General features: G+C 46.7%; 1 protein-coding gene across 1 annotated transcript in view; it reads left to right on the forward strand.

Annotated features, from left to right (window-relative positions):
• The window catches only part of Asap1 (ArfGAP with SH3 domain, ankyrin repeat and PH domain 1), a 302,667-nt gene extending 277,562 nt beyond the window's left edge, over positions 1–25,105 (forward strand). Inside the window, 6 exon segments of the mRNA XM_051159597.1 lie at positions 4,827–4,997; positions 13,298–13,367; positions 16,184–16,242; positions 19,780–20,279; positions 21,801–21,923; positions 23,683–25,105. Of these exon segments, the coding sequence (XP_051015554.1) occupies positions 4,827–4,997; positions 13,298–13,367; positions 16,184–16,242; positions 19,780–20,279; positions 21,801–21,923; positions 23,683–23,757 (998 nt within the window). The 3' untranslated portion in view covers positions 23,758–25,105.
• The last annotated feature ends 2,879 nt before the right edge of the window (positions 25,106–27,984 follow it).

The following is a 27,984-nucleotide window of genomic DNA, read 5'->3' on the forward strand; positions in this document are numbered from 1 at the left end:
GAGTCCGTGCAGGTCCTAATGTGCTCCTTCAACAACTATTCCAGAAACAGGAATACAGGGGAGAGGGAAGAAGGCCTTGGGCCCTCACCACAGTAAGAAAGCAAACATGAAATGCACCACCGGGCCAGTAGGGGGCGATGCAGGAGGAACGCTAAGCTTGTTGCTTTGACAGACAAGGTTTCCATTTCATCCTGCCCTGTTAAAACTCCAGGACATCCCGTTAGGGATCTATTGTCTTAGCACAGTGCAGAGAGAAGGGTGTTCATCTGTGTCAGCTTATTAAATGTATAGACAACAGATTCAGTGAAAGCATGTCACAAAAATACACAGCTAAAGTAGAGAGTAAGCCACACATGAAACTAGACCAGGTGTCATAGAGAAGTGCAGGAGAGCTCTGCATAAAATGTTTACAACGCCTCTACCAAATACAGCTGTGGAAGCATGCGATACACTGTAGCTTCTTCTCCAAGAAGATCTGTAGTTGAAGTCTGATACAAGCAGAGAGGGAGAAACTTCCCAGTCAGCCTCCTGCAGTGGCTGGAGGAAGAGCACCCTGGCTGAGTCCTACAGGCCTGGGAAGTAGTTTCAGCAGCATTGCTTATTCATTGGTGACTTTACCAGTTCCTGGGGCTTGTGTCTCCTGGGACAACCCTTGAGTGGCTTGGTATAACAACTCACAGGCTTTGCGTTTAAATCACATTAGATTTATATCTAGCTTGGGCTTTATTTGTTGTTGTGGTGCTGGTGGTGGTGGTGATTGCCTTTATCAAGTTCCCCACATCCCTTTTTATTATAATTTTAATAATTGCTAATGCTTCATTATTAAAAAAAACAAACTTAGAATTAAATATCATTAAACATCACTCACCAAAACTAACGAGAACCAAAGTTTGTACAACTCAGTGATCTTACAGTTAAAACAGGCATTCAGGGTGGAAGCTGTGACGTGCCTTTTTAAACACCTCACATGAAGCACCTTGGGCTGGCTAAGAGCTTTGTCTTTCACAAGGGTCACTAACTCAGGCTCTCTGGTCAAGTCACCTGATCTCTAGAGTTTGGAAAAGGAAGCAGAGGAAAGCCTGTTTGCTCCTGCATGGGGCAGAGGTGGTGCTGTGTACATACTTAATTGTTACAGAACCAACCCTAACTCCCTAGAACACTAATAAGAGACAGATCAAAATCTAGGGCTGTTCTCTGTATAGAAATCAACAAACAGAAAAACCTCTCACATTGACTGCTCCATCCTTCCAGAGCCCTTCGCTGTGTAATTGCATAGCACCTGACTTTATCGGCTTCTTGTTAAGGTGATTTGCATACACTTCTCAGGCCTTCAAGCACCTTCTATGAGAAAACCACTGGATCAGCTACCTAAGAGGAGCAGCCACAAAAGTTTACAAAATCTATTGTAGGACATGTTGTTATAGTAAATAATAATGGACCATAATCTTGAAAATTGCTAAGACCTAAGTAGATTTGGAGTGTTCTCACCACAGCAAGTATGCACGGTGATAAGTGGTAATTGGCTCAGTGAGCCATCCCGCAGAGCAACAGAGCGGCTCGATGAACATACACAACATTGTTGAGTCAAAACCTAAAAGGAGAACCCTTAGAAAATGATAGAACTTTCATCTGTATTATCAGAGTTATTTAAGTGTAACTTCAGTCATCAACTCTTCTTTAACACACATTAGAGTATGTACACTACACATCTATAGAACAAGCCTTTCAAAAATTGCTCAAGGTATTTTTTTTTCAAGCCATTTTCTGCGAAATTTGAAAGTTGCACTTTTATTTGGTTTCCATGGTAGAAGACCTGGGTTTTTAGATTTATTGAAACCCGAATGCACAACGCACTGGAAAATCACCCTGCAGACTTGTGCCATGAATTGTTCGCATGGATGTGCACTGAGTACCCAGACTGTGCCAGGCACCAGCACTAGGAGATAGAAAAGCAATGCAGTCTCTCCCGTGGAAGCTTACAAGTGGAGAAGGAAGAAGGGCAGTCAGCGTAGTGCAAAGCAGGGAGTGGAAGCCCCTTTCTCTGGAAGCCTCGCTGAAGTCTAGGCATTAGCAGCAGGCACTCCAGGGAAGGGGATGTTTTAAAGAAACATTCTGAGTAAGGTTACATATGGATCCCCCTTTTTAAAAAAAGGGAAGGCAACAAAATACATTGTATTGAAATTCTCAAAAATTAATAAAAGTATTTTTAAGTGTGTAGAAGGTGAAGAGAGATCCCCACTGTGTGTCTGTGTTTCCTGTCCAGAGAAGACTGGTTAGTGAGAGGAGCAAGCTTGTCAGGGCTGAGAGCTTGACCTTGGTTCACTGAATACAGCTTCTCGCCTTCTCTGGCCAACCCTCTAGACTCTTGGATGTAGATTCTGCCTGGTTAGTGGTGACCGGGTGACTCTTGCGTATGATATCCCTGAAGTCACTTAGACATAGTGCCCCTCTGGGTGAGTTGCGTCTCTGTTAGCATTTTACTTCAGTATTTGGTTATGGACAAAATCAGAGCCTTGTTACGTGACCTTTTGTAAGATGTACTTTACCAGAAAGTCCCTAGATGGCGATGAAGATGAAATTACAAGAGAAACTTACCATTGTCTATTATCTATTATGCATTTGTTTCCATTTCCTCATACTGAACATTGTTGTTTTCCTCGTGGATCAAATGCAGAAAATACTGCTCTGGACCAGCAGCACTGACTATTGGGGCGAGTGCTTCCCTGTCTCCCATCCTGCTTTGTCCCAGATCCATGTATCCTGTTCTGTGGGCTCTGTTGTGCCATGCCCCTTTCCTTGGATGCATGATAGGACAATACTAAACTCATACCTCACAGGATTGTATTGAAAGTCAAAAGTAACATATTCAGACACAACTGAAGATGGCAGAGGGTCACACAGGTGTAAGGCTGTAGTAACAGCCTCCTTATTGTGAAATAGTATCTAAAGCCATAGTGACCAATAGTGTGACAAGGCATTGGTTTAACATAACCATAAAACTACTGTCCTGTGTCACATCAGCAAAACAGAATCAATTTTGTAACTATGGTCATTTGATCCTAATACACATTGCTATCTTATTGACATGATCAGTGTCTACTGCCTTGTCAGTCTATCCTTGAGAATTAATGACTTAATCCTTGTTAGTACTAACCATTAATTAATAATTAAAACTATCTTCAGTTTATCCAGGAAGAAGGCTAGCAGTAATTAAGATTTTCTTTAACAAAGAGTATAAAAAGCTCCTTGGGGGCTTTCTAAACTGTCAAGTTATCTCCTGTCTGAGTTAAACATTTGGTATGGCGGTGTTCTTAACTTTTTTTCACTCCTGTTTCTCTTACTTCCCTTTTTACTCCCTAAATGTTTATAGACACCACTGTTTGTGGACATGGTTAAAGCAGACCTGTCATAGTATTCTCTGGAGAGGTATCCATCCAGTTGTCCAGCATAATGCCTGACATGCACCCTCACTTCAAGAATGTGTATGGTACTCTGGAACTGCTTCGAAAACAGCTTTGCTAGCTGTTGTTCAGACTTCAAGAATGACAGATGGTTTGGGATTTCCAGAACAATTCAGAATTAGAACAAAAAGAGGCTTGGAGTTCTTTTTTTCTAGATCATCTTAGATCCCTTTGTTATGTAGGGAGAAAAAGTTGTTTTGTTTTGTTTTGTTTTGTTTTAAGAAAAACGTATTTGCTGACTAAAAGAAATCTGTAGTAGAATTAAAAACGCTGCGAGGTGAATACTTGAGCCTGTGTGCCACTGACTGTTGAGCTCATAGCACTCTGCTGCCCCTCTCTCGATCTTGGTAGCAAGGCAGCACCCGTCTTCCTCCTAAGTAGATTTAGTGATTTCCAGTGAGTTACTGGTTGAAAATGTGTGCGTGCTTTCTTTTTCACATTGCATCTGAAGGAGGAACTAACTCCTTGGGCTTTCTGTATTGACTACCATTTGTCACTACTATTGGGTTCTTGCTTTGCCTTGGCTTTTTTCAACTGAAGGTACAATTCTTGAACTCCATGATCACCCTGCCTTGGCCTCCCACAAGGTTGGGATTGCAGGCTTATATCACCATACCTGGTGTGGCTGGCATTTTGCTCCTTAAAAATAGTCTTCTTTTTTGTTGTAATTATTTTAGCCAAGTTTCTTTGTCCCCATCTACTTATCGCCTGAATTCTTACTGTGTTTTTCCTCTTCTCTGAGAACTTCCTACAACATAATTTACCATATTCACTCCTTCCTGACTTCTCCCAGATCCACTCCCCTTCCCTATGCACTCAACTTTGTGTCCTTTCTACTCCCCCTCCGCCCATCAAGTACAGTTTGTGCTGCACATTTATTCTTGAGTGTATGGCCTTCACTAGATGGTGGTCACAGTCCACCAGGGACGACACCCTTAAAGAAAAGTGACTGTACCCGAGCAGCTGTCAACTGCCAACAGGCCTTTAGCTAGGGGGAAGACTTAGTGCTGTCATCTTAGCTGGCTTTGAGCTTGCACACGTCTTCTGAGTGCTGCCTCAACTGCTACAAATTCATATGTGCAGGGTCCCTACTGTGTCCAGAAAATAGTTTCCTTGTGCCCATCCACTGCCTCTGGCTCTTTCATCATTCTGCCTCCCTTTTCCACAATGACTGAGCCTTGGGAGGAGAGGGTGTGCTGCTCAGGGCTGAGCATTCCACTATCAAGTTTAAAAATCCATTTGTGAGTTGGTGGGCTGGTGGACTCCCATGTTATGCCACGTTTTGATGAGTAATTACATACTGGCTGTTCTGTGTCTGTGACACTGGGATTAACCCTCCTGCCCCTCGTTCAATTTCCTTTCTAGGTCCAACTGGCCCACCTTCAACACTCCCTCTAAGCACCCAGACCTCTAGTGGCAGCTCCACCCTATCCAAGAAGAGACCTCCTCCCCCACCACCCGGACACAAGAGAACCCTGTCTGACCCTCCCAGCCCACTACCTCATGGGCCCCCAAACAAAGGCGCTATTCCTTGGGGTAAGTTTTCCTAAAGTCAGGCTCAAAGCTTCCCAGAGCCCAAGAGTTGGGGGGACTCCAATGGATGCTGAACAGTTGCAGATTAGGAAAATCATCTAAACTGCACGCGCGCGCGCGCACACACACACGCACACGCTAAGGGCACCTGCCTTCTAAGGCCAGGAAACACTTTGAAAAATGTTTTGGGGCCACACAAAACTGTAGTAATGAATATGGTGTTCTCTAATATCTCCAGGGGATGGGTTCTAGAAAACACACACACACACACCAAAATCTGCAGGTGCCTTAGTTCCTCTTATATAGTGACATAGCACTTGAATAACCTGAGCACACACACTTTAAATCCTCTCTAGAAAGCACACCTAATGATGTCTAAATGTGATGTTAAAGGGTCCATGTTTGGTACGTACAATTTTTCCCAGATAGTTTTCACCCCCAGATGTGGAGGCCAAAGACAACACTAATAGGAAATGGGCATAGCCTACATCTCAGTGGGGATAGCAGCCATGTGAGGTTGGAGCTGTGACTCTCACAGAACTCAGAAAAAGCAAAGTAATGGGCTAGGATTGGACATGTGTCTCCATGCTAGCTAAATTGTCTGTCTAACATGTATAAGGCCCTGGGTTCAGTCCCTGTACCAGGAAAAAACAAAACAAAACAAAACAAAAACAAAAAAATCCACTCCTCCATGCTGACCAGAATAGTTTCCTTATAAAACAGAAACTCTATCCTAGGCATTCTTCTTCACCCCATTAGTGGCTTCCTCCTGAGGTCAGGTGCCCTGGGACTCTGCAGAAGGAGCTCTGCTCTGCACTCTGCCCTTCCCCTCCTGCCCTCCCATGCACTCTGCCCAAGGCCCGAGCCCTCCCTGGCATTCTGTCCTTCCTTGTTTGCCTCCTTGGCCCCTCTGTTTTCTTCCGGAACACTATCAGACTTAAATTCTTTGCATGTTTGTCTACCCCCACTAGAATGAGAGTACCATGAGAGAAACATCCTTGTCTGTCTGGTTCTCACCTGTATGGAATCCTACCTGGCACCAACTGGCTATTCGGGAATTTCTTGAGAACGAGTAGCTTTACCTAGTCAGGGTGATCTGCTGATGGACATTGGCTGTAAGGACTTCTCTTGTCTACCAACAAAACAACACACTACTAACAACAACAACAACAAAAATTCCATGCTTAGCTTCTTGCCTGTTATCCAGACAGTGATACACAGATGAACTCTGCCAAATGAGCATGCTAGCCAGCTTTTCTCACCAGTGGATTCCATTGTGATACCTGCCTTTTTATATATTGGGTTTAACAAGTGGTAGGCAATTAAGCTTAGTGATCTTAAAGGATTCCTCAAAGCCTATTTAAATTGTTCTTTTGTTTTGTTTGTTTTGGGTTTTTTGTTTTGCTTGGTTTTCGGTTTTGTTTTGAGGAAAAGCCAGAATATATACTTAAGAGTGTCACACAGTCTTGTCCCAAATGCCACAGGGGTGTGTGGTGTGTGTGTGTGTGTGTGTGTGTGTGTGTGTGTGTGTGTGTGTGTGTACGCATGTGCGCTCGTGCATGTGCGGATACAAATGTGTATTTTAGTTTCAGTCACTCGTCTTTTGATTCAACAGGTATACCCAGAATACCTGCTGTGTCTGTTGCCCATGTATTTGCTCCCATGGCGCTTATGGTATAGTGAGGAGCTCAGGGGGTATACAAAGTATAATTCCTTCAGTATCAAGGTGCATATTTTGGCCAAACTCTATGGCAATGCTGGAAAATGAGGTGTGAAAATAAAGTCAACACAGAGGACACATTTCGAGATGAGTCTTCAGGAATCAGAAATAGTCAAAGCAAAACTATTTAAGGCATGCAGGCATATACAATTCTTAACACTGATGATACCTGGATATTGCGTTTCAACGCTTTCAAGAGTCCTAGGTCTGCCCAAAATAATGAACTTTGCCCAGAACATTCCCCAAAAGCCACAGACTTTCTCGGTAGACTTCATCCCACAGGTGAAGATTCTTCCCAGAGTTCACTGAGCTTTGATGCTCTGTTTACTTCCTGTGTGCTTTACTGTGCTCCTTATAGAAACAGAGACATATCTCAAATCAGTGAACTAAATTTCTGTTTTCCAGCTCAGATGTTATCTAACACCTGACTTTTCATTTTATCTCCAATATTGGTAAAGTTCAGGCCTTTTCCCAAAGAAATTAAGTTGCTACCACATTATAAAAGTTACTCCCTGCCAGTAAGGTGGGAGCATTAGAGCTTTTCCCAGATGGGGCCTCAGCCAGCCCTTAGAGACAAAAATCAAAGTTTGCCTTCAGCAAATGTGGCACTGCTCATATGGCAGAGCTGTGGCAAGCACTCAGACAGCCAGAGTATTTACTCAAGGCCTGTTTGTGGGTGGTAGGTGTGCACATACGGTAGACAGATGCTTGTGCAAACACAGCTTAATAGCATCAGCACACTAAAGATGCATAGCTGGACTCCTGACCATCAGGGGAAACTTGCATTGCTCCTGGCCTGTATACTCTGCAGAGTGATTGCTGCCTGGTGACCCTGTTCCCTGTCTCCTGTTGATGCTGTGTTCCCCAGGCAAAGGCAGGGGTCAGACTGCTTAGTCAGCAACCAGACACAGAGGTCAGCCTCAGGATAGCCTCTCCCTTGTGCTGCAGCTTCCCTAGTTCTCCCCTGAACCTCCCGTTTCTCCTTGGCCCTTAGTGATGGAGTACCTGAGTAGACACAGCGAAGGAAATCTGAGTAGCCACCTCTGACCGGTGTGCCTCACAGCAGAGGTCCAGTCCATATCCTGTCCCGTCCCACCCTGCAGTGGGCCTTGTCATAGCATAATCTCACAACATTTTTCCCTCTACTTAGCTATATTGATGCTTAGCTATCCTTCAAGCCCTGTTCTCCTGGAACTTGTTTCAAAGGCCCCACTCTCTTTGTGTCTGCCTAGGGGTTGTCCCAATGATGCTGTTTCCTTGCCCATCCCTCTCAGAGCACCATCCCTGGTGGACCCCACTGTAATATTCTCCACCTGATTTTTGTGTTTTTAAACAAAATCAGTCTCTATACTTTAGGCTGACCTTGAACCTATGACAATCCTGCCTCAGCCAGTATGGCGTTAGAGGTGTGAACCACCACATAATGGCTTTTAGCAAGTATTTGTCCATTGTTCAATGCCTCAGTTTCTCTAAAAACACAAGGATTAGTACTATTCTTATGTATTATATGTAATTCTCAGGAAAATTATGTGAGAAAAATACATGAGGCATAAGGCCTGGGACTTAGAAAGTGCTCAGCAAATGTTGCCCCGTTTGTGACGGTCTCAGCCCCGTGCTTTGCTGGGTAGCCAATCCTACATGTGTACGACAAAGCTGTATGTGTCCTTGCCTGCTATAACCATGCCACAGCCTTGGACTCTTAAGACAATCAGAACCTGTCCCCATAGTTCTAGAACCTGCAAGTCTGACATCCATGAGAGCCATGCCCTCTTCTAGGGAGCTAGAGGAAAACCTCTCCTTGTCTCTTTCAGTTTCTGGTGACTATCAGTGTTCCTGGGCTTTCTTTAAGGAGCCTTAGCATGCTTGTATGCGTCTAGCCTGGAGCTTTCCAGTAGGCTGAGCTGGCAGGCCAGCAAGCCCCACGGATTTCTTTCCTAGCACTGTAATTCCTAGTGCACCACCACACCCAGTTTTTATATGGGTTTTAGGGATCAGACTTGGGTCCTTATTCTTGCATGGCAAGCACTTTCCAGGCTGAGCTCCCTTCCCAGCCTGGACTTGGTATCTTTAGGTGGCCATCTTGTAATTACTAATTACTCCTAGCCTTCCTCTTGGCGCTCAAAGATTCACATCCATTGCACACCCAATATACCTGGACACAGTAACACCTCCTCTCACCCTCACTAAGTCTGAATCCTCTGTCTTATTCCTCTGAGCCCTCAAAAACTACCCAGCCATGTGGCCAGCAGTATTACCAGGCCTGTGACTTCCTGTAGTATGGCAGCCATCTCCCTTCTCTTTGGTTTGCTTTGGGATTTGCTGTTACTGCTGCTACTGCTGTTGCTGCTGCTGCTGCTGCAGGCTTCAGGGGAGGAGTTCTCGGGTTTTGTTTGATTTTTTTCTGGGGTTTGTTTGTTTGGAAAATAGGGTCTCACTATATAACATAAGCTAGCCTGAACCTGGAAAATTCCAGTCACGTCCTCTGGTGCTGGGATTAGAAGCAGCTGCCACCACACCCAGCTGCCTGTCACTCTGAAGTCTTTACTGCTGAGTGTTCTCATCATGTCCCTGGACACCTTTGGCATTCGTCTCATTTGTCATGGCTGTGACTGATAGGGCCTGCCCTTACTTGTGTTCATGACGAGTCCATGTGGCATGTGAGTCTGACCAGACCTCCTCCCACAGTGGCCTTCACGGAGGGAGAAGGCAGATTGAGAAGGAGACAGAGCTTGAGTTTGGCATTGGAAGAGGAGTGGAATAGAATGAGCTCCTCTCAGAATCCGGAGCATCAGGTCATAACCTGTGGCTGGAAATGCACCATAGATTTGATTATGGGAGTCTTACAGGAAGAAGCAAAAGAAAAGAATGCAGCCAGTAGCATAGCCATTGGCACACCTGCGAGAGAGTGGGCTTTGTAATGCAGCTGCTTCACGGAAGAGCTCTTATCTTCCCGGCAGATGCTCTCTCCAATTTAGGACACTCTATAGTGCACCTGATTCATGTCCACAGTCTCTGGACAGAACACCCTGTTTCCTGGGCTGTAAAGATTCTAGAATTAAAAAGGTTGAGGACTTTTCCTGGTTCTCACAGCTGGTATGTGGAAAGCCCACGTGGCTAAGAGCCTGCACCCCTCACCCTGGCCACACATCGCATGGGATGGGTAGAAAAGTGCAGGAGAGTGAGTGTTTGGCTGTCCCTCCTCGCCGTGTTTGTCTCTGTGCTTGGAATCAGTCCTGGAGAAGGCACACACACACTGGCTGTGTGTCCTTGTCCCCTGTTGCAGCACACTGCTGTGTGGCTCCTGCCAGAACTACAGTGTCCACAGTGCCCAGAATAGCCTGGGAGTCACATGACTAACGCCCTGCTCGGTGGTGAACTCAGCCATCTGTCTCAGGAGACTTCTCAGGCAAGCTTGTAATGAGAACGCAAAGGGGCTAGAAGGCAAGTACAAGATCTGTGGGGACCTGTGATCTTGGAAGTTGCATTTCATTGAATTTCCCCCTTTTTAAATGGCCTACCTTAAAGCAAACAGCATGTATTTTAACACATACATATACGTGATAAGGAAACAGGGACAGAGCCTGCCTTAGTTGCCTGGAGGGGTCACCTCTGACCACCGAGACCTAAAGTCCCTGTGGGCTTTCTGTTGTTTTGTTGTTAGTTTTTTACATCCTGTAGTCAAAAGGCCTCACAAGAAAGAAAAGGGGAAAAAAAGGTTGACAACTCCCAAGTTGTTCCTCTCCTGGAAATCTTTTTAAATACAAATATAAAGCAGATAATTTTTGTAGTCATTTTTGGGCTAAGCCTTCACATTCATCCTGTAAGATAAGATGACATCACTCTGATTCACTGGCAAGGAAACTGGAACACAGAGAAAGTTAAATTACTTGCATAAGATTACAGATTGATAACTTGAGTGGCATTTGAACTCATTTCTGACTTCACGACCCACACCCTAGTTCACTGTCCAAAAGACTCCTGCAGCCTACGTGTGGATCATGACTAATTAACACTCTGCTCTTCCCACAAAATCTTAGCCCCTGGCTCTTAAGCTCCATGGTGAGTGAGTAAAGCAGAAAGCTGGCCACAGTCTCTCCACTTGCCTGCCCAGAAACTATGACAGACTCCTAACTGCCTCTATCTGACATATGGATGCGTCCAAGCTGCAAGTTCAAGCTGTGTAGCAGTGGGAGAGGAAGGGGTTAGGTTGCTTCTGTGCTTTTGTGCCTTCCGTCTTACAGAATTATTCTATGCCTCACTTCTCCTGCCTACACACCCCCCAGCCCTTGCCTAGCTGTTAAAATGGCAAAGTTCTTGTCATTGTCAGTCCCCACAACACACGGCTTCCCGTCCAGCTCTGAGAAGTCATATGCCCAGAAGCTGAGGCGTTGACTGCGCTGGTTACTCTGTTCCAGACCCTGTGTGGGAGGTGGGATTACAGAGGCCCGGAAGGAGTTACTGTCGATGGGGTACCAGCTCACTGACTATATTGGCACAGTTTCTATCACATTCATAGGACTGCATAGAATAATTATCACTTGTGTCATGCTTCTGTACACCAGGACTGTGCTCACAACCCATGGATTATCTTCCAGTCTCTCTGTTGTAGTGGGCACAATTGTTACTCCTTTTATGTGGGTAAGGAGACAGGCGCTCAGCAGAATAAGCAACATCCTCCAAGCTCAAACCCTGATCAGTGCTCCACCTGAAATTCAAAACTGGACTTTTATGGCTCCCACATCTGTACCCTTAATTTCTTCCCAGAAGAAAGTGAAGGGATCAAGTCAGCCAGGAAGATGTTCTTAGATGTACAAGAATTGACCATGTATGGGAGGGGCAGTCAGCAGGTGAAACAAGAGAGACAAAGTGACAGAAGCCAACATGCATTTCCTTTAGAAGGCAGCAAGTAATTCTGAGTGGCCAAAGAGGTATGTTAAAAGAGAACTACGGAGGTCCAGGCCTGTAGGTGTGGGCCACCGCCAGCCTGCCCCGATGTTTACCTGTGCAGTAGCAGAGACTGACCACAGTGGAGCCAGAGACCTTACCTTCTCTTGCTATTGTCAAAATAGTCATTTGTTGGAAATGTCTTCATGTAGAAAGGATAAATTAGTGGGAACAACAGCTTGTTCTTGGGCCTTTGTTTCTGTTCATATGGAGATTGGAAGAGGTGATTAAGTTATGTCTCATGAGCAGGATTGCCTACAGATCCTTAGCAAATGTCACACTTGTAGTAAGTACTCCACAAATGGTGGGTACTGTCATCTGTGCTGCTCTCGCGGCACCCTGGTGGCTTGTGTAGAGCACACAGCTCTGTGGTCAACATTCTTGGCTTCTGCCGCGCTATGGAACCTGCAGCGATTCAGAAACTTAGTTCCTCATTACCTTACCTTTAAGAGAGGGCTAAAATGTCGTCTCTCATGGTGTTCAGAATGGCAGCTGACCGCAGAGAACACGATTAGCAGGTGTTGTGCTGGAACATGGAAGTCACCGTGAAGTGGGAAATAGCTGAGTTACCTCCTCATCCTCTAATTCCTATAGAGACCCTGAGGCTCAGCTCCACAGTGCACTTCACCCACCGTTCAGTGACCACAGAAGCCCCACTGACGGTCTAACCAATCCTCTCCGTAACGCACACATCCATCCTCATGGGCTCTTTTGGTTTGGACACTGCCCCACTGGACGTTTTCCTGCCTCCTTAAAGTGCCATATCCTCACTCACCAGATGGATTTTTAGATAACTGTTTCTTCATTTTCATAGCACCCAGCCTGGCTCTATCTCATCCTGCAGTACTGTGTCATTCCTTTATGTAACCCCCTGAGCCAGGTCCTACACTCTGGGAGAGCAGCGGCACAGTCTCAGCTTGTGTTCTTTTTGCTCTTCATTCATCATGCCTTGCACATAGTAGGTGCTAAACAGTGTTTATACTGCATAGTCCATATACATATACCTGCATATGGACTATGCAGGTAACCATGGTGTAATGGCTGCTTGACAGCACCCACCCATACATGGGCCCTCACGTGTGAGTTGAGTGTGTCCTTCCAGTCTGGTAACTAGCCTCTAGATCAGCAGCTCTCAACCTGTGGCTCGTGATCCCTTTGGCAAATCTCTGTCTCTAAAAAATTTTTACCTCACAATTCATAACAGTAGCAAAATTACAGTTACGAAGTAGCAACAAAAGGAATTTTATGGTTGGAGGTCAGCACAACATGAGGAACTGCATTAAAGGGTCACAGCATTAGGAAGGCTGAGAACCACTGCTATAGTGAACTTGATGTTTTACTGATTTTTCCCCCGTCCCTCCAGACTAAGGACCAGATCCGCAGCCACTGGGTATCAGCGGGTTTCTATGATCTTAGAAACCTACCCGGAGGCAGGCTGCTCACCCTGGCTAGCAGTAGTCCCTGGCTAGAACTAAAAGCATCAGTCCAGGTGCTGCTTGGTTTTGTTTGAACACAGGAAGTGCATGCTACTCTGACTGAGCCTTTCTGGTGCTTTCTAGAGCCCACGGGATGCCAGTCCATTTGCGAAAGTCTCTCTCATGTGCATATCTTAAGATGTAACTTTTGACTTTCCTTATAGGTAATGATGTGGGCCCATCATCTTCAAGTAAGACGGCTAACAAGTTTGAGGGGCTGTCTCAGCAAGCAAGGTGAGCCATCACCCCTGCCTTCCCCTCCTGTAGTTGCTGTGGGCAGACTTACAGACTTGGCCTAACCTGCCTTCTTTCCCAGCACCAGTTAGGGAAGCAAACTGAGCATCCTGGCTCAGTCTACTTGGCACATCCCTCCTGGGCCCTAGGGGGAGGTGCCCTTGCCTGGAACAGACCTGCACGTACAGCCAGTTCCCTGCATTGCCACCAGGAGCCACCCCCTCACTGATGGCCACAGGGCTGTGGCATGGTCTGGACTCTGTAGGAAAGAGGCTTCTTTTTCTATTTTGGTTTGGTTTTTTAAGAGACTGTCTCACACTGTAGCCTGTGCTGGCCTTAGATTTGTGGTACTCCTCCAAAATTTCTCAAGAAACATGGCATTATAGACAGCCAGTATAACCCACCCCACCCCCCATTTTGTTCTTGTTTTAATTTGAGACAGGGTCTTACAGTGTAACCCTGACTGTCCTGGAACTTGCTGTGTAGACCAGGCTGACCTCAAACAAGATCCACCTACCTCTCTGCCTTCCTAATGCTGAAATTAAATATGTGCACCACCATGCCTAGTCTATTTCTGACCTTTTAACTGAGCATTTTTTTACGTCCTAAAGGTCTTTTTAACATAAAAATGAAGTGAGTGTGTGTGTGTGTGTGTGTGTGTGTGTGTGTGTGTGTTCGAGAGAGTTGAGGGGAGAAGGATTTGTTTTAAGCTAACAGTAGTGTTTCTCTCTCTCCTCCTTGCACTAAAGTGGGAACTTTGCTAAGGACAGAGTTGTTTTACCTCGGCTTCCTCTGGAGGTGCAGGCAACAAGCAGAGAGCCACCGCCACACCTCAGCAAGACAATTAGCTGTGGTAGGGAAGGCCACCCTTGAGTTTACATCAAAGATTTAAAAAATAAATAAATAGAACTCTACTTCTTCTAGTTTCTCTACCCCAGTGAGATCTGCCCAGTTGCCATAGTCCCGTTTCACAGCTCTTAGACGCTCCAGCACATCAAAGTGGCTCTCCGTCCCTTCATTCACCTTCAGCCTGACTCCTTCCTACTCTTCCTCCAGGGGCTACAGTTGGACGGTCATCTGCAGAGGGCAGAGTGACCCAAAGTGTTCACAAGTGTTTGCAAACGGGATCAAGTTGCTGTGAATTGGACCGTGCCCACCCTCACCTGCCCAAAGCACCCTAGAACACTAGTTCTCAGCCTTCCTAACACTGAGACCCTGTAATACACTTCCTCATGTTGTGGTGACCCCAACCATAAAATTATATTTTTTAAAGATTTATTTATTACGCATATAATGCTCTGCCTTCATGTACACCTGCAGGCCAGAAGAGGGCATCAGATCACATTACAGATGGTTGTGAGCCACCATGTGATTGCTAGGAATTGAACTCAGGACCTCTGAAAGAGCAGACAGTGCTCTTAACCTCTGAGCCAGCTCCCCATAAAATTATTTTTATTACTACCTCATAACTGTAATTTTGCTACTGTTACAAGTTATAATGTAAATACTTGTGTCTTCCATGGTCTTAGACCACCCTGAAAAGGACTCCCTGAAAAGGACTCCGTGATCCCCTAGGCTTTGGCCTTACCTGTGTTCAGGGGTGACTGACCAGTAATGGGCAGCTGTGTCTCCCCAAGAAGATACCGAGGCAGAACATGAGGAGAACACAGTAAATAATGCAAACTAGGCCCTCCCTCTCCTAGTCACTGTTCCTCCTGTCCTGGTAGCTTCTGAACATGGCTGTTCCCTGGCCCCAAGAGTGGGAGATTGAATTGCCCAAATGCTGGAGAGAGTTCCTCGGGTCCCTTGAGGAGCAGTTCAGCCTCCTGTGAAAGGGAAGTAGTGGCTTCCAGCTAGCAGATGTCACATTTGATTATTCAAACAACATCGTGCAGACTTGTTCCAGGGACTTAGGTGTTACTTCCCCTACTCATTTGCATGTCCTCCACAGAGAGGCCGCACCAGAGCAGAGCTGGGACTGCCACCAGTGGTGCACTTCAGTCTGCCTCTCTGGAGGGGAGGGTGATGAGGGCTGTGGGATGGCATGAGATGAAGTCCTTTCATAGTGTGCAGTGCCAGGAATGTTCACATGTGATCACCTCCAAACAAAGCTCTGAAATTCTCCACATGGCCTAGCCAAATACAGAAAGTACACCATGACCTTTTGTTAAATTATCTCTATTTTAAGTAAGTGTGTATGTGTGTGTGTGTGTGTGTGTGTGTGTGTGTGTGTGTGTGTGTGTGTGTGTGTGATATGAAGGGGTAACACGCTACAACAGGGGGATTCTGGAGATGTGACTCGATACTACCTACAGTGGTGTGACCACACCTTTACTGTCTGAGCCACCACTCCACCCCTAGTAAAGAAGTTTGAGTCTGGGCGTGGTGACAAGTTTAATTCCGGTACTGAGGAGACAGAGGCAGATAGATCTCTGAGTTTGAGGGTAGCCTGGTCTACATAGTGAGTTCCAGGCCGGCCAGGACAACATAGTGAGACCCTGTCTCAAAAAAAAAAAAAAAGGCAAAAACAAACAGGAGGGGGCGTGTGGGGTGGCACACACCTTTAATCCCAGCACTCAGGAGGCAGAGGCAGGCGGATCGCTGTGAGTTCCAGGCCACCCTGGTCTACAAAGTGAGTCTAGGACAGCCAAGGCTACACAGAGAAACCCTGTCTCAAAAAACAAAAGCAAGGAAAAACAAAAATAGAAAAACAAAGTCCCTAAGATAATTTTAAGATGCCTCTAATTAGTCTGAATCATAGATCACTGTTGAGTGTGGCTCTTCCAGATGCTAAACAACTGTTATTTGTTAATCAGCACCGGTTCTGCTAAGACCGCCCTTGGCCCAAGAGTGCTTCCTAAACTACCTCAGAAAGGTAAGAGCCTCCTCTTCGTATTGAAGTGTCACCCCTCTCCTGAGGACAGAGTGCCGCCCCATTTGTTTGCTGCTCTGTCCCGGGTGTCTATAGCAGTGTGGACTAGGTGCCCAACAAACATTTGCTAAATGAAGAAAGTTAACCCTGAACCTGTCAATATAGCAAATACTATAGTTTCCTTGAAGAACTCCTCTCAGAAGATGCTCTGCTAACTGTCAGTACCAGTCTCCCAGTCCGAAACCTGACCAGAGGCACCCAGTGACCTACTGCTGTCCCACTTCCAAGTTGCGAGACCTTAGACAAATAATTTAGCTTTACCCACATGGATCCCTCATCAGTAGTAGTGAGGTTGTGTAAGGACAGCGTGAAGTCATGCTTCAGATGGCCCCTCACAAGGCGGTAGCAAAGGCAGCCTTTCCTGGGATGGCATCTGTCATGCAGAGCAGGGACACCTGTGCCTGGGAAGCACAGGAAACCAGTGTCTACAATGCTGCTCCTTTGCCAAGAAGACACTTGGCTCTTTGACCAAAGCTTCAGAAATCCTGACCATGCTTTTCACTTATAAAATGAAATTTTCAGCTTCTTATGACCACACAAAGGTGCACAGAGCCATGATAGCTCCCACTGCCAATGCCCACGCTCAGTGTCCACAGCAGAGCTGGCCCAGGCTACTGAGGGACATTAAGATGTTCCAATCTGGAGAGCTCAGTGTCAAGTGGCACCTTTGGGACTGGGCTGGACTCCTGCCTAGGAAGGCTGGCTCCTCAGCTCACCTAGTCTGTCTGTCTCAGTTGATCACAGTGGTTTTTCAGAGTTTGCCACAAGTGCAGCTCCAGCCTTGGAGGCTCTTCGTGTTTTTGCCCAGATTCTGTCTTTTGACTCTCATACATTTCCACTGAATCCTTCTACCTGCCTCTTGATTCCTTTAGATTCATATCCAAAGGACTCTTAGTCCCCACTGGGACCCACCTGTGGCTGCTGCCACTCTGCCTCTGTTCATGCCTTTCACACCTTCCCCATCCTCCTGCCCCAGTGGGAGTCCAACAGAAAAGGCTCTCCCTGACATTCACCACCCGCCACTGCACTGTGCTCCGTGGCTGACCCTGTGTGTCAGTCATTGACCATAACCTCATGCAGTCCCCTACTGCCCAGTGTTCCTCACATGTGCCACCTTACTAGTTAACCTCCTCACACTGTCCTTAAAAAATAAAAATTAAAAAAATTTTAAAAAGACAGAGTTTCTGGAGGGTATAAGTCTGCCCCTGCCACCCTCATGTGCCCCACCTGCCTGTGTTGTCAGTAGTCTATGGTCCTTAAGTTCCCTTCCCCCAGGCCTCAGGACTGCACTCAAGTTCCTGGACCTTCCTGCATCACTGTCCTCTGAATCCCCTACCAAAACACAGACATGTTTACCGGATCTCCCATGCTGACCTGTGCCCCACAGACTGCTCCCACTTTCTCTATGTGGATGTTTTCACTGGCTGAAATCTCTCCACGAGAGACTTGCTAAATATGCAAAAATAAAAACCAAACTATAATGCAGCCTTCCAGGTGCTCCTTAGCCATTTTCGATACCGAAGAACATTTCCTTAGTCTTTTGTCTGAGTCCCTACTCAGAGCCCCCGTGTCATTACACAGCAGATCCCCAAACGTTATTTCACGTGTGTGCAGTCCAGTTGTCACGTCTTGAAAAATCAAAAGTTTCTTCATCTCAGTTGTCTCATAAATGGGTTTGGTTTTTTCTTTGTTTTTTTTTTTTTTTTTTTTACAAATTATTTGAGTAAGAATCAAAATAAAATATAGTCAATCTATCTCTTAAGTCTCTTAAAGTTTGTTGTTGTTGTTGTTGTTGATTTGTATGCTTCATTATTGTAATAAAATTTTTAAGACTGGTAACTTTTTTAAGAAAAGTGGCTTATTTAGCCTTAGAGTTCCAGAACTGTAAAGTCTAGGCACTGCATTTGATGCAACACCCTGCCTTATGGTGCTAGCTTAGACAGCACATGGCTAAAGAGTATCTGTTTGTCTGTGCGCTCTTATAAGACCATGAGGGTCCAGCCATGGGAGCTCCAACCTCGTGACTTGTCTCAGCCATACTGCACCTGTGGAGCTCGGAGACCCTGGGGTCACATGAACTACAGTGCTAGCGTCATGCTCCATCAGTACCTCCATGCCTATAGCTCTTCACTCTGAAGCGTGGTGTTTGCATCCCCTGTGCTCCTTGCTCGTGTTCCTCTCTCTTCCTAGTTTCTATCAGCTCGCACCATATGTAGATTCAAGCTTTCGCAAAGCATTTTCTGAGTCACACTCCATCAGTCTACATGGAGAAGTTTGTAGTCCCATGTCAGAACCAAGGTCCATTCCTTCAGCCTTAGCCCGGTCCCACACTGATGGTTTGGTCGCACTTGGTTATTGTCAATGCTGAATCCCATTGCCCTGTTGTTCCTGATGTCTCTGTAGCATCCTCATAGCACTGGCCCACATGCTTCCTCCACCACCCATTTGATGCTTCCCTCCTTTGTCTCATGTTCGGAGCCATGAGCCACCGTGGTCATAGTCCTAGACCACTTTTGAAATTCTGTGGTCATTTGCTGCCTTTGAGAGTTTAGGGATCAGCACTTAAGGTTTTGTCTCCCATAAGTGAAGATCATAGCAAGCCCTTCCCTGCCACAGGGAGCCTCCATCTTTCCTCCCTTTCTGCCTACTGCAGATTTCAGGTTACCCAATTTCATGCTTTAAAGGGAGAAACATAACTGGCCTAGCTTTAGTTTTCAGTTTTACTTAAAAAAAAAAAAATGTGTATGACTGTTTTGCCTTCTTGTATGTCTGTGTACCATACGCTTGCTTAGTGCCTGTAGAGGGCTGAATAAGGCAGTAGATCCCCTGAGACTGGAGTTAAACAGTTGGGAGCTGCCATGTGGGTGCTGGGGATCAGACCTGGGTCTTCTGGAAGAGCAGCCAGTGCTCTTAACAACCGAGCCATCTCTCCAGCCCCTCGCTTCACTTTTTGAGCCATGCCACCTGGGCCAGCATGAGCAGGGTTCTCTGAGCTTCGTTTCCTTGGAGAGGGGCATGGACAGGCCGTCAGCAGAAACAGTCTCAGATAGATGTGCAGTGGACAGCACTGAAGTAGCCCCTCTTCATCCTCTCCCTGCTCTTATAAGGATGCTTTTCTAGTGGCAGAGGCAGTGACTCTCTTGAGTTCAAAGCCAGCCTGGTCTGTACAGAGAGAGTTCTAGGACAGCCAGGGCTACACAGAGAACCCCTGTCTTAAAAAAGGAAAAAGAAAGAAAAATCTAGGAGATAGTACATAAAAGTATTTAAAATGGGTGGTAGACTGACACAGGGAAGTCTTCTTTTTGTAAATCTATTCTGTGCTCTTTAATTCTGAATGATGTGCTCTTAGTTTCCAACTTTATCCTTGCTCATCCCCAGTGCTTAACTCGGGTGAGTGTTTGGTCTTTTTCCATGACCATGACACTAGCCACCTTTATTTACTCTGTGTCATGACTCCTCTCTTGTCATCGTTTCCCACAGTGGCACTAAGGAAAACAGAGACCAGCCATCATCTCTCCCTCGACAGAGCCAACATCCCACCTGAAACTTTTCAGAAATCGTCGCAGTTGGCAGAGTTACCCCAAAAGCCACCACCTGGAGACCTGCCCCCGAAGCCCACAGAACTGGCCCCCAAGCCCCAAATTGGAGATTTGCCACCTAAGCCTGGAGAATTACCCCCCAAGCCCCAACTGGGTGAACTGCCTCCCAAGCCACAGCTCTCAGACTTACCTCCCAAACCACAGATGAAGGACCTGCCCCCAAAGCCACAGCTGGGAGACCTGCTGGCAAAGTCCCAGGCTAGCGAAGGCTCATCCAAGGTGCAGCCACCCTCAGAGGTCACACAGAAGTCACACACTGGGGATCTATCTCCAAACGTGCAGGCCAGAGACACCATCCAGAAGCAGGCATCTGAGGACTCCAATGACCTCACACCTACGCTGCCAGAGACACCAGTACCACTGCCAAGAAAAATCAACACGGTGGGTGGGAGCCAGTGCCGGGCTCTTCTGGAAAGGCTCATTGCACTTTCCCTTTCATGGTGCTGGGATTAGACCCAGAGCTGTATGTGTACTCTGTACCCTAACGCTAGGCAACATCCTCAGACTCAGCTGCAGTTCCCAAAGGTAATGGTAGGACGTGTTCCACCGTAGTTAGAGAGCAGCGAACCACATGCACTCTCCCTCTGATTGAAACATTAGTGGCAGTGTGGAGCCTTGTGGGTACAGACAGTTAGACCCCAACTGGCATGCTTTGGGACATGGCTTCAGTGCCTGATGCAACTGCCTAGCTAACAATGCACTTGTATTATCTAAGCCTGATTTCTTGGGTACAGGAAGGGCATATATGATACTAAGCTCGTGACCAACAGCACAGCTGCCAGGGAGCACTGTGTAGCGGCCACACAGCAGACACTCAGCAGTGGTGTCTCTGACTTAGGAGCTGTGAGGGTTGAACTCACACTCCCCTGGGGTCAGCCCCTGTCCCTGAATTCTGACTAGCTTGTGAATGGTGTTCCTCACTGTATCTTCCCCCTGCAACCATAGGAAAAGCCCGGATGGGGTTTTATAGCCGTCCTGTCCTTCCATCGTCCCATACAGTATGTCCCACTCTGTATTTCACCAACCTTATTTTGATGTAAAAATTTTTTTTCAAGAGCCCCACAATACATAGGGAAGTGTGATACTCCAAGAAGATGTCACATAGGACTCAGGCACCCCAGATTAAGGGAGAGAACCCAAACTCTTTATGTGTCTGACACTGTGTCCTGTCATTTTATTATACCAGTGCCACTCATCAACACTAAAGGTAAAAATGACCCATCTTCCCATAGACTTGAGCCCACCATTGTTGATTCACCATTCTTCCAGCCTTGTTCAGCACTGCGGTCAGCATCTCTAGTCTTTTGATGTACACAGAACTCCAGTTCATGCTGCCTGTGTTAGTGGGAGTACCTCACTTAAACCTTGCCATTATAAGTTAACACGTTACAGGCCTTCTTAGTCTCTCAGCACTGAGATGAAAATCTGCTGCCATGGTTCTGTCAGTCTTCCAAGCTTTCCAGCACTCATGCCCCAGCCTCTCCTCCAGGAGCTCAGGAAGGAACCAAGGTCATCAGGAACATCGGAGAGAAGCCAGGGACAGCGAAGAAAAGACATTGGCCCAAAGTACTTAAAGAGATAGCTTGCTGCAGGGGGACAGCAGAGGGAGGACAGTCTCTTTACGCATACTGAGAAACCTGAATTGTGATTGCCCTCCGCCAAAAATTACCTGCTAATGCCAGCCAGAGGAGGAGGGACTGCTATTCCTGAGAATGCACAGTGCCCAGGGAGGATGCCAGTCTTACACGTGCATGCATGCACACACGCACATGTACACACACACACAAAGTCCAGGCTGGGCACAGAGAGATCCCTGCCTGGGTTCCCCACCTTGTGAAGAGTCCTCTTCTGTTCCTCCCTTCTTTTTCCGCTCTCCACTCAAACCTGGTTTTTTTATTCCAGGGGAAAAATAAAGTGAGGCGTGTGAAGACCATCTATGACTGCCAGGCAGACAACGACGATGAGCTCACATTCATAGAGGGGGAGGTGATCATTGTCACAGGGGAAGAGGACCAGGAGTGGTGGGTACGTACCTGTGTCTGCCTGTTTCACCCCTTCGTTCCTCCAGTCTTAGGCAGGTGTGAGGACCCTGCCAGGTCCAGGACTCACCTCATGGCCATTCACATCTGCCCTTCCGTCACTAAATTTATGCCACAAAAAGACAATGCTACCTTGAAAATGGGCCAAGAGAACTAACATTTATGTTACACTTTCCTCATGCTGTCATACGACAACATATAACGTGTGTGTCTGTCTGTGTGTGTGTGTGTGTGTGTGTGTGTGTGTGTGTGTGTTCGTGTGTGTTTGTTCTAGTAGTTCCAATACAAAACCCAAGCTCAAGAGCTTAGGTCACAGTGCATGGCCACAGCCAGGTCCAGGTCAGGCCCTTCTCTAAACATGAACTGATACTCTTGCCTGTTACACTCTGAGCCAAGAGGGAAAAGTTGGTGGCCCCATGCAGGCTCAGCCCTTAAGCCAGTCTTCAGCTCTCTCTAAAGGGTCCACAATGGCTTCTTCACACAGCGTTAGAATGTTAAATGACGGTGTCCACAAACACATTTTTTGTTTTCACCACTCAACATCGGCATGAAATTTACCTCCTACCAAGAGGGGCCCATATCTGAGTGCCAGGAAGTGACCTGCAGCTCATGGTTGGGCCACCAGAATGAGTGACTGCCCAGAAACACACATCCACTTGTTCGCACATGGTTACACGTACCTCAGCTTTCTTCCTCTGGGCCGGCACGGGCAGTAGGTTTTGCTTTGACTAAAGCAGTTGTTCTCAACAGGGTTGCTTTAATGATGAGGGCCTGGGAATAGACTGGGCATCCAACTGGTAAAAGTCAGGTGTGCCACTGACACCCTGCAGCACTCAGGGAAGCTCCACAACAAAGCATGTCAGCAGTGCTCAGGCCAGGTGTCCCTGAGTGGGATGCTTTCCTTGGAGCAGGCTGAGCTGGGTGCACTTAGAGGCGCTTCCTTGTCCAGTCTCTTTTTTTATCAAAGCCAAGCCTGCTCCGGGTGTGCACTAGAAGGCCAGCTCTTGAGTGCACACCACACTCCACTGCAGGTACCTGAAAGAAGGAAAAGGAAAGCTGGCCTGTCTGGGCTTCCTCTACGCAGCTCTCTAGTGCACCCTCCATGTATTCAGTGGAGATTTACAGCCAGTGCATGTGCTCTTGCTAGTCTTTCTATGGAGAGCCCACGACAGGGTGCATCTCAGTGCAGTTAACTCAGTCTCACGGAGGTAATTAGGGAAGCTTTGCAAGTAACCGTGGCTTATGGGGTTACGCTGCAAATGGAAAAACTACCATAGGCCACTGTCAGTCTCAGAGCACTGATGGCATCTGTGGTTGCCAGAAGGCGCAGCAGCTCTTAATCACATAGGCCTGAAAAGACCCCCCCCCTTTTTTTTAACCAAATTTTATAAATAAGAGGCTTATCAAGGTCTGTCTGCGGTTGCCCATGGGATGACTGCTCTTTAGAACATCAAGCGTGGATGCAGAACCTGACACCTGTGCAAACCTTCCTCCGTAACTGCATCTCTGGGTAGCACCATGGAAGAAGTGCTGGCACCTCCGGAAGGCCTGAGACTTGCTCGCTTGGGGCCCTTGCTTTTCTGTGTTGTTTACTGTGAGCACTGTGGTCCACCAAAGGGTAGGGTGGATGAACTTGGTGCCACCCCAGGCCTGCAGGCAAGCACAGGGCCAGGTTCTTACCCAAAATCCCCAGCACAGGGCAGCTGCCTGCCATCTCCTGTCTGACTACTCCTTTCTCCCTACAGATTGGGCACATCGAAGGACAGCCTGAAAGGAAGGGTGTCTTTCCCGTGTCCTTTGTTCACATCCTGTCTGACTAGCAAAAGCAGAACCTTCGGTCCGTCCACACCCTTCATGCCAGACCGCTGCCTCCGTGTAATCCTGTGTACAACGTGTATATAGCTGCTGTTACAGACCAAGAACTCATTGAAAGGGCCACTCAGGAGGGGAATATAGTATGTATTGTAAATATCCTGTGGTCTTCTGCCGTCACCAGTATTAGGGTATCCTCGGGACCTGGTGCGCCTTACTGGTTTGCCAAAGCCATCCTTGGCATCTGGCACTTACATCTCTCTCTGTGCTATTTATGAGCAAACACAAACCAGGAGTTTAGGAGCTGCCGGTTTCCCAGGTGACGTCTCCAGCAGCTGTTGAAGGGTGCAGAACTGACTCCGAACAGTGCAGTATTCCTAGTGGCGTTACTGAACATGCAACATTAGCAGAGGTGGGTTCTGCACTCCAGGTGGAACGCTAAGTTAGCCCCCTGGCTGACCAGCCTGTAGTTTATCTGTGTACACAGTTTACAGCTACAAAGGCCTACTTTGGTATTTATTACAGACACGTGTTCAGTTAAATGTGTTACTCCTTCAGCAAATGCCCACTGACACACAATCCTCTGCAGCATTTCACAGTGTACGCAGCCTCATGCAAGTTCAGATGAGTGGATTTGTACATCTTATGGTGAGTGCCCACCCTGAGATATTACCTCATTATGCAGAAGTAACATATCCTTCATGACTATTTTGACAAAAGCTTAAAACCACGTCTGATAAAGTCCAACTTTCAGGAACCAAGGACTACCAGAAAATATCCGCCTCTACATTATGCATGCATCTAGAAGCTTACCCGAATTCTGCCTTTTATAAAGGAACAAACAGTATGAAGAAGTGAGCTGTACATTTTTAAACTTGATTGCCATTAAAGCAGAAGTTACAAGATTGCAACAACACTTGTTTCTGGTCACTCATTTGGCCTTCTCCAGAGTGTTTGCATATAACGTTGACGCAGCACCCCTCAAAGGTGTTGAAGCGTCCGCCCAAAGGGTCAGTTTGAAGTGATTTTTCTTCATTTTGTGCTTGATTAAACCTTTACCATTCAAGTTGGAAAACTGTAAAGTCAGTCTTTGCATTTTCTAGTGCAGAATCCAGGTGCTGACAGCAAGCTTTCCCTCTTTTTCCCCTTCCACTCTCTTCCTTAACCTCCAGTTACAAAGTAATTGTCTTATCCTAAACTTACCCAGTAGATGTGTGCCCTTCAAGTCAGTTTTTAACCGAGTTGTGGGACGCTGCTATGAATTGCACTGTGATAAAGCCCTCTGCAAGCCATCTCTGTCTGTCTGCCTGCCTGTCTGTCTGTCTGTCTGTCTGCCTGTCTGCCTGCCTGTCTGTGTGTCTGGTTTGTTACTGCTTGTGCTTTCTTTTGTTCTGGTTTTTTCCCTCAGCCTATGCAGCACATCGTGTTTCCATTTCGGCTTCAGTGTAAATTTGGGGGAAGGAATGCAGTAGTTGTCTGTGGTCCTGAGTCCAGGACTGTTCTGATTCTGAGGTGCGGCGTCATTCTGGGTTTACGTTTGCTGTTTTGACCACAGCACAGAACACAAATATTCTTAAGGAGATAATCTTGGAAGTGAATGAGAAACATTGATTTCACAGAAGCGCAGTTCCCAGGAAGCCTGTGGGAAGAGCCCTCTCACGGCCACAGCGCTCAGTATATACTAACTTACAGTGAGAGCTCTGAATACCCTCCCAAGGAAAAAAAACTTGCATGACAAACCTGCAAAATAGCCTATCAGATGTCACCAGGAACAGATCTTAAGCAATTGCTTCCATAGTACCTGGCCACCTGTGCTTCTCCACACCAAACCAAGAGAAAAGGTGCCAGTCAGCATGCTGGTGTGCGTCCGGGAGCACCCAGAAGCCTTATTTTAGAAGCCGTATGGTTTCAGAAATGTGGTGGTTGCCCAGTGTGCCAGTTCATTCACACATTCTTTTTGTTTTGGTTTGCTTTGGTTTTGGTTTTTTGAGACAGGGTTTCTCTGTGTAATCATGGCTGTCCTAGACTCCCTTTGTAGAACAGGCTGGCCTCGAACTCACAGCAAACTGCCTGCCTCTGCCTCCTGAGTACTGGGACTAAAGGCGTGCACTGCCATGCCTGGCCACATAAGCTGGTTTTTAAATAAATAAGCTCCATCTCTAAAGTGATGACATTATTATCCTCTTCTTTTGCAGGAACTCACACAAATGTATGTTCATACCTTTCTTGTCTGATTTTTGTTTGTTTCCCATCAGGAACTTGAGTTTTCTCTATTGCATTGTACTGTGGAACATAGGAAAACTAGGTAGACATTCCTTTGGCAATCTTGTTGAGTTTAAATCTGACTTTATTCTGGAACCTGGTGAGCCACTGTCTACAATTTTCTACATGACATAATATTTTGAAGGTGTGGAACCTTAAGAAAGAAATAGTATATCCATTCCATTTTTCCCCCAGAAGGGAAAAATTATGTCTGCAAACAGTGTGTCTTAATTTACTGTTGGACAGCAATTGTTATTTATTTTTTTAATTGCCTACAACTTGGCCATGGTATATAGGAGTCCTGTCATGCCTGCCACTAGTTAAATCCCACACTCTTACCTGGGAGCCAGCGTCAAGCATTAGTCCACTTCTTATCTCACGCGTGCTTAATGTGACAGTTTCTCAGTACTGTATGTGTTTATTTCTACTTTTTTAATATTTAAAATTGCTTTAAATAAACATATTCTCAGTTGATCCCAAGCATCTGAAATCAGGCCATTTTGTGAGTTGTCCACTGCTTTCTGGCTGGGAAAAAAAAAAAACAAGCAACAACAACAACAACAACAAATGTAGTTTGGAAGGCAACGTTGGGAAACACAAGTCACTTCACATGCATAGCAGGGCACGCCTCCAGGCACACCGGAGGCCCCTCTCTCTCTCATCCCCACGTTTTATGAAACATCTGTTCATCCCAGATATGGCACCAAGGGCAGACCAGACAATTTCTCCAAGTCTATTTTGGTGAGTCAGTGTGTTTAACTGGGGCTGCCTCCCGGAGTTTCTATGAGGGGTTACTTCCAGGAGTGTGGGCAGCTATACCATGAAGACCTGTATCACCTTGGATCTATTAGGGAGGAGTGGGCCTTGAAAGCCCCTCACCCAGCAACCCTTAATTACCTGTATATCCTTAGGGAGGGGCCTCCTGAGTCCCTCCTCCACACTGAATGTAAAGGTCTCCTGTACTTGACCTTGCAGGTAGTCGCAGGTGCTGAATATTCAAGACATAGATGGAGCATGCCCAGAGGACTTGATATACATACCTTCATTTTGTCCCTTTTCCTGTGGCCAGGATCTTATGTTCATGTGCTGAGTGCTGCATCTGCCTGTCTTGCATGGCTGTCACTCCTGATGCAGCCACAAAGGGAAGTAGACAAAACAGATGGACTCTGCGGCATCTACTGTCTCCTCTGGGAGCCCAAGGGGCCTAGAAATGGGGTGCAAAGAAAGGCATTCAGGGTTGGAGATTGATATGAGGAGTCCACACAAGTGGTTCTGGCTCTGAGGCTCCATGGCACAGTTCTAATCAAAGGGAGATTGGTAGGAGCCGAACAGTGCCTCCTCAGGAAGATACTGCAGCTTCCTTCCTTGAAAACTAGCACATTCTTGGCTGTTCACAAAGCGAAACAAATACCGTGTACCCAAGGAAAGCGCCTTTGACAGGGAAGGCCCTAATTTCCCATCAGGATCTTTCCGGAAGAGGAGAACACTGACCTCCATAATCCAGGATCGAGGACAGCCAGCTAATCCTGTGATAAAATGCAGTCTCCCCTTGTTTGCTTGTGCTTTCAATCCCGTGACATACAAACTTAACAGCTGACCCCAGAGAGCAGCAGCCATGTCAGGGGGGAATAGTCCAGAAACTGGGGTCACCCTGGTTTGCTGGGTACTCAGCACAGACAGCCCATATTCCCTCAGACCTGTATATAGCCTTCTGTGAGGCGAGGTTCATTAGGCACAGCTGGAGTGATCGCCTCCAGGCCACACAGTGTGACAGGTAACGGTGCCAGCCCACGTCCTGTGACCTCAACAGCAGCGTCCCTGCCTCCCTGCCCTTGTCTTTTTCTGTTCTAAGCCTGTGTCCACCTGCCTCCATTTGTAAGTCTTCCTAAGTCCCAGAGGGTGGGGTGGTATAGTAACACTGGTTAGTGACATTGAGCTGTTTTGCCCATCTCAATGGTCTCCCCCAGTTTTGT

The sequence above is a fragment of the Acomys russatus genome, chromosome 17, assembly GCF_903995435.1.
Source record: "Acomys russatus chromosome 17, mAcoRus1.1, whole genome shotgun sequence".
Taxonomy (NCBI): Eukaryota; Metazoa; Chordata; class Mammalia; order Rodentia; family Muridae; genus Acomys; species Acomys russatus.